At 39.2% G+C, this 5,090-nt stretch overlaps 1 protein-coding gene across 1 annotated transcript; it reads left to right on the top strand.

Moving 5' to 3' along the window:
* Positions 1–1,628: 1,628 nt before the first annotated feature.
* LOC102969871 (olfactory receptor 51V1-like) lies at positions 1,629–2,570 on the top strand. Its single transcript, XM_007089339.3, has one exon. It carries the CDS (start codon positions 1,629–1,631, stop codon positions 2,568–2,570), a length of 942 nt encoding a protein of 313 aa, XP_007089401.2.
* The last annotated feature ends 2,520 nt before the right edge of the window (positions 2,571–5,090 follow it).

Raw genomic sequence — 5,090 nt, forward strand, 5'->3', positions numbered from 1 at the left:
GAGAGAGAAAGAGCGCAAGTAGATAGGGACAGAGAGAAAGAAGGAGACACAGAATCTGAAATAGGCTCCAGGCTGTGAACTGTCAGCACAGAGCCCAACACAGGGCTTGATCCCACGAGCTGTGAGATCATGACCTAAGCCAAAGTCAGATGCTTAACCGACTGAGCCACCCAGGCATCCCAATTGTCCCCATTTTAGATGAGAAAATTGATATAAGGTTAAGTATGTTGCCCAAGGACACAGTACTCACAGGAGTCGGCGAAGGGTTTTCAACCCAGAAAGTCTGGCTTTGTAAGCACATTATTTATCTCTGTGGTCTACTGCCTATGAAAAGATATAATCCTTAAGTAATTCTAGAAATTAAATTAATAACAGAAGTACTCTAATTCTGAGAGTTAAATAATGCTAAGATTCCTAGTACACAGTAAATGCAAAAAAAAAAATTCTCAGCAACATTACTGTTATGAAAATAGAGACTCTAATTCAAGCAGTTTAAAAGGATTATCAACCGTATACAAATCTGTTATGACTTACAAAGCAACGTTTTATTTGCCAGCACACAAACTCTTTAAATACTGATGGCATGAGTTCAAATAAAAAGGGAAAAGGTATACTGAAACGAAGGGAAATAAAATGAAATTTTATGTCAATAGGAATAACCTGTCTTATATAGGATGTATCTGCCGTCCTCCAAAAAAACATGTAAAGACCAGTGAGGGAGGAAGCAAACTACTACATGTTTCTGGAACTGTCTGTCCAGTACTCATTTCAAAATCTCCCTGAATGAAGGAATTATTTTTATAAACTTGCACTTGTAAGAATACTCAAAATTTAGTGGAGTGGAACATCTGCTCTACAGATACTCCCCATGGGTTTTCTCTCACTCTCCCAAAGAAGCACAACCCCTATATGTTGCATCATTCACTCTCAGAACCTCCCAGGGTTTGGGATTTACTCCAGTGACTCCTAGACCTGCATAAATCTTGCTTCTTCTGGAATATCCATGCCACCGTGACAAAGAGAAAAGAACCAGGTCCATTTTCAAGATTGGCAAGACCATCTCTGCTGTGAGCGACAGTTATTCTTTATTAAGTCCATGAAAGGTACATGTACAAGTGGACAACATGACTGAGAGATGACTTCTATAAATGACTGAGTGTCTTATGTAATAAGCAGAGGTGAATCTTACTCGCTACGGCAGTGAGTTGCAATTCATTTCACGAAGTTTTAAAGGCAAACACTCGAATGTGTTTTCCTTTTCTATTTGGTGTACTTAAACTTCATTATAATACCTTCACGAGCCGGGTATTTTCTCTGTTATTTGTAGTATGAAGCACTGAGGTAGAAAGTGACAGTGAGATTATGGATATGGACACAATTCCTCTGATGGGGTCAGTGAACGAATAAGAAGGTTTCATATGTAGGCATAGTTTCTGTTTCAGAGCAAATGAAGCTTCTTATAAAATACAAGCATTGGTAATACGTGTAATGAGTTCTTGTGCTAAATGTAATCATTCCTTTTACAGCTGTTACTTCAAACTGTATATTAAGGCAGTGGAAAACACATGTGATTCTTAATAAGCTGTTAAGTATATTTTTTTCTGAGAGGTATCCATCTTTAGAGATCCATGTCTGTTCAACCTGATTCCAAAGTCAGTAACTCCACCTTTCTCCTTACGGGTTTCCCTGGCCTGGAACGGGAATATCCTTGGCTCTCCATTCCTTTCTCCTGTATCTATGCTATGGTACTCTTAGGGAATTGCCTGGTGTTGCATGTGATCCGGACGGAGCCCAGCTTACATGAGCCCATGTTCTACTTCCTGGCCATGTTGGCCCTCACTGACCTGTGCATGGGGCTGTCCACAGTGCACATGGTGCTTGGGATCTTGTGGGGCCTGAGCAGGGAAGTCAGCCTGGATGCCTGCATTGCCCAAACTTACTTCATCCATGGTCTGTCCCTCACAGAGTCTGGAGTCCTTCTTGCCATGGCCTTTGATCGCTTTACTGCCATCTGCAATCCTCTGAGATATACATCCATCCTCACCAATATGAGAATCATCACCATTGGTGTGGCCATTTTAGGGAGGAGTTTCCTGTTCATTACTGCTCCCATTGTCCGCCTAAAGTTCTTCCATTACTGCCATCCTCATATCCTTTCCCATTCCTTCTGCCTGCACCAAGACTTACTTCGGCTTGCCTGCTCCGACATCCGCTTCAACAGCTTCTATGCGTTAGCCCTGGTGATCTGCACGCTCTTTTTGGATTCGGTGCTCATTCTCATCTCCTACATCTCGATCCTGCATTCAGTCTTGACTATTGCATCCCGGGACGAGCGGCTCAAGTCCTTGAAGACCTGTGTCTCCCACATCTGTGCTGTTCTGGTTTTCTATATCCCAATTATTGGTTTGACTATGGTGCACCGCTTTGGAAAGCACCTCTCTCCTGTGGTCCATGTCCTCATGGGCAATATCTATATCCTTTTCCCACCCTTGATGAACCCTATCATCTACAGTGTCAGAACCCAACAAATACGTAGCAGGATCCAGAGATGGTTCACTAAACAAAACTGAGTACTAGAAGTTAGTGTGTTCTAAGGAAGGGAAGGTCGTATTTGCAAGAGGAATGACTGATAATGATTTGTAGCAGAAATAATAAATGTATATGTAATATTTAACAGATTAAAGGCATATTTATAGTCATTTCTTAATTTAGTTTTCCAGAGCCGGAGAAATAAGCAGAGAAACTGTTACTGATCTCATTTCCTAATTTTAAAATTAAGTATAACGTTAACTACACTGACTTGTGTCCCCAGTGTATCAGTGAGCACTTGCCTGGGTAGTTACTAAGTTTACGGTACCATCCATGCTTTTTGAATTCTAGTTCAGCATGTGGTTTTATTTTTCATAGAACTGGTATATCGGTACATTTACTTGTATAGGACAAGTAGCCTTTACATATTATTACCATGTGTCACAAGTTGACTCTGTTGAGTTTGTTGAGAAGGAAAATTTTACTCTACCCTTCAAGGTTCTTCTAAATTAGTCTAATAATTACATTGGCATGAGACAGATGAACAGGAGAAAAAAAAAACAAAATTTAATTAATGCACACAGAGGTCCATAGTAAAATTAAGACCAAAGGAAATGACCAAGACATGAAGTTTTTATACATTTTAGACAAAGAAACATCCATCTGTGAGGAATTGACAGGACAAAGAAAACTTATGCTCAGGAGCTTCCATTAGTAAAGAATTCTAACTGTGGACTAGAATTTGGGCTGGGGTAATAAATCTGTAAAAATTACAAGATTTATTTACATAGGCTACTTTGGCCCTGAATTCCCTATCTCTGATGATAAGGATGTCCCTTTACCTCTTGATGCAGAGAAGGTACCTTTCACATGGGAGATGTGCTTCCTGCTTTCTGGAGACAAAGAGTCAGTAGTCTTGCACTGGCTGTTTCTTACATAAGTTTAATTCAGCATAATCTTTATGGTATTGTGGCATACTTCGGGGCAGCTTTCCCTAGGTCCCTGTAAGATCATTCACACCTCTTCACACCTTTTGTTTAAGCAAAAGTGCCTAGAAAGCCTGTTCTGTCTCACCTAATAGAATGCAGGATTGGTAGATTAGATTACACGGTTTAATGTAAAAGATTGGGTGAACAGTGACTGAATCAGCTGTCATATCTCTACATAGTCTACGATGTACCCCCAATTCTATATAGTTTACAATAGTCATGAGAGTTGTCAATTGACTTTAATCTTGGTGTCAGTGTACATGAAATTTTAAAGACAGATCAACCTCTTTATCTTTAAGGTAGGATGCGAAGGCACATATATATTAAGTAAAACATCTGCACCTAAACTGGGGATAGAATTATGGTTGTGAGAATCTTTCGAATATATATCCCATTTTTTAAGTAATGTTTGTATTTATTTTTGAGACAGAGTGAGAGATAGCATTGAGTGGGGGAAGGGCAGAGAGAGAGGGAGACACAGAATCCAAAACAGGCTCCAGGCTCAAAGCTGTCAGCACAGAGCCTGACGCGGGGCTCGAACTCTCTACCATGAGATCATGACCGGAGCCGAGTCAGACGCTCATCCAACTGAGCCACCCAGGTACTCCTGTATATCCCATTTCTAAGTCTCACCCTCTTCATAGATAAAATTAGGAAATTCAAGTCAATAACAAAATGCAGATATTGTTATTTTTTGTTTCTTGCTTTTTAAAAAACCTTGACCTCCTCTTAAATTAAAAATCAAAAAGTAAAAAAAAAAAAAAAAGAAAGAATCCCATAGTATCAGTCTCAAGATTGTTTTTTAAATTTCTTTAAATATTGTCACCTCATCACAGCTATATCAAGCCATGACTGGGACAGCAGAGTTATTAGCAGAGACTAATTACAGTTAGGCTACAGAGATGGGAGGAAGCATATTGTTGCACATACACCTTCAGGTGTATGAAGTTCCATCATCGATATTCTCACAAACAGAGAAAAAAATCAATTTTGAAAACTAACGTTTGGTTTGTTACCTTTAATTTATGTTTTAGTGTTTTATTAGAAAATTGATATGCTTTTTAGATTAAAAGATATCACATTTGTGTTTGTTACTCTTGCCTTTGAGAACTGTCACTGTGTAAAGCCCACACATCTCTATATCTCAGTCTATCTAAACATCTCTGTCCATGTCAGACTACGTTATCCTGATGGCTCCTTTCTGTTAGGCTCTCTGTAACCGTACTTTATTTCAGAATGCCTGCCTCTCCTATCAGTCCTATTTCTCTATGTGTAGCTCATTTCTGAAAGAAACTTCTGGCCAATCATTGGTAATTGACCTGTTCTAGTTATAGTGGGAAATAACAGACCTTATTTCTCCTCTTTGTTAGGGGGAATTTGAGAAAAAGGATGGAGAGGAACCTTCACATTATTATATTAAATATAATCAATATTATAATATTCATTGATGATGAAAATATAAGTGATCCCTAGTATATATGCATTAAGGTTTACATTAAACAAAATTTTGGGGGGCGCGTAGGTGACCTAGTTGGTTAAGCATCCAACTTTGACTCAGGTTATGAGCCCCTG

Source organism: Panthera tigris, chromosome D1 (genome assembly GCF_018350195.1).
Source record: "Panthera tigris isolate Pti1 chromosome D1, P.tigris_Pti1_mat1.1, whole genome shotgun sequence".
Taxonomy (NCBI): Eukaryota; Metazoa; Chordata; class Mammalia; order Carnivora; family Felidae; genus Panthera; species Panthera tigris.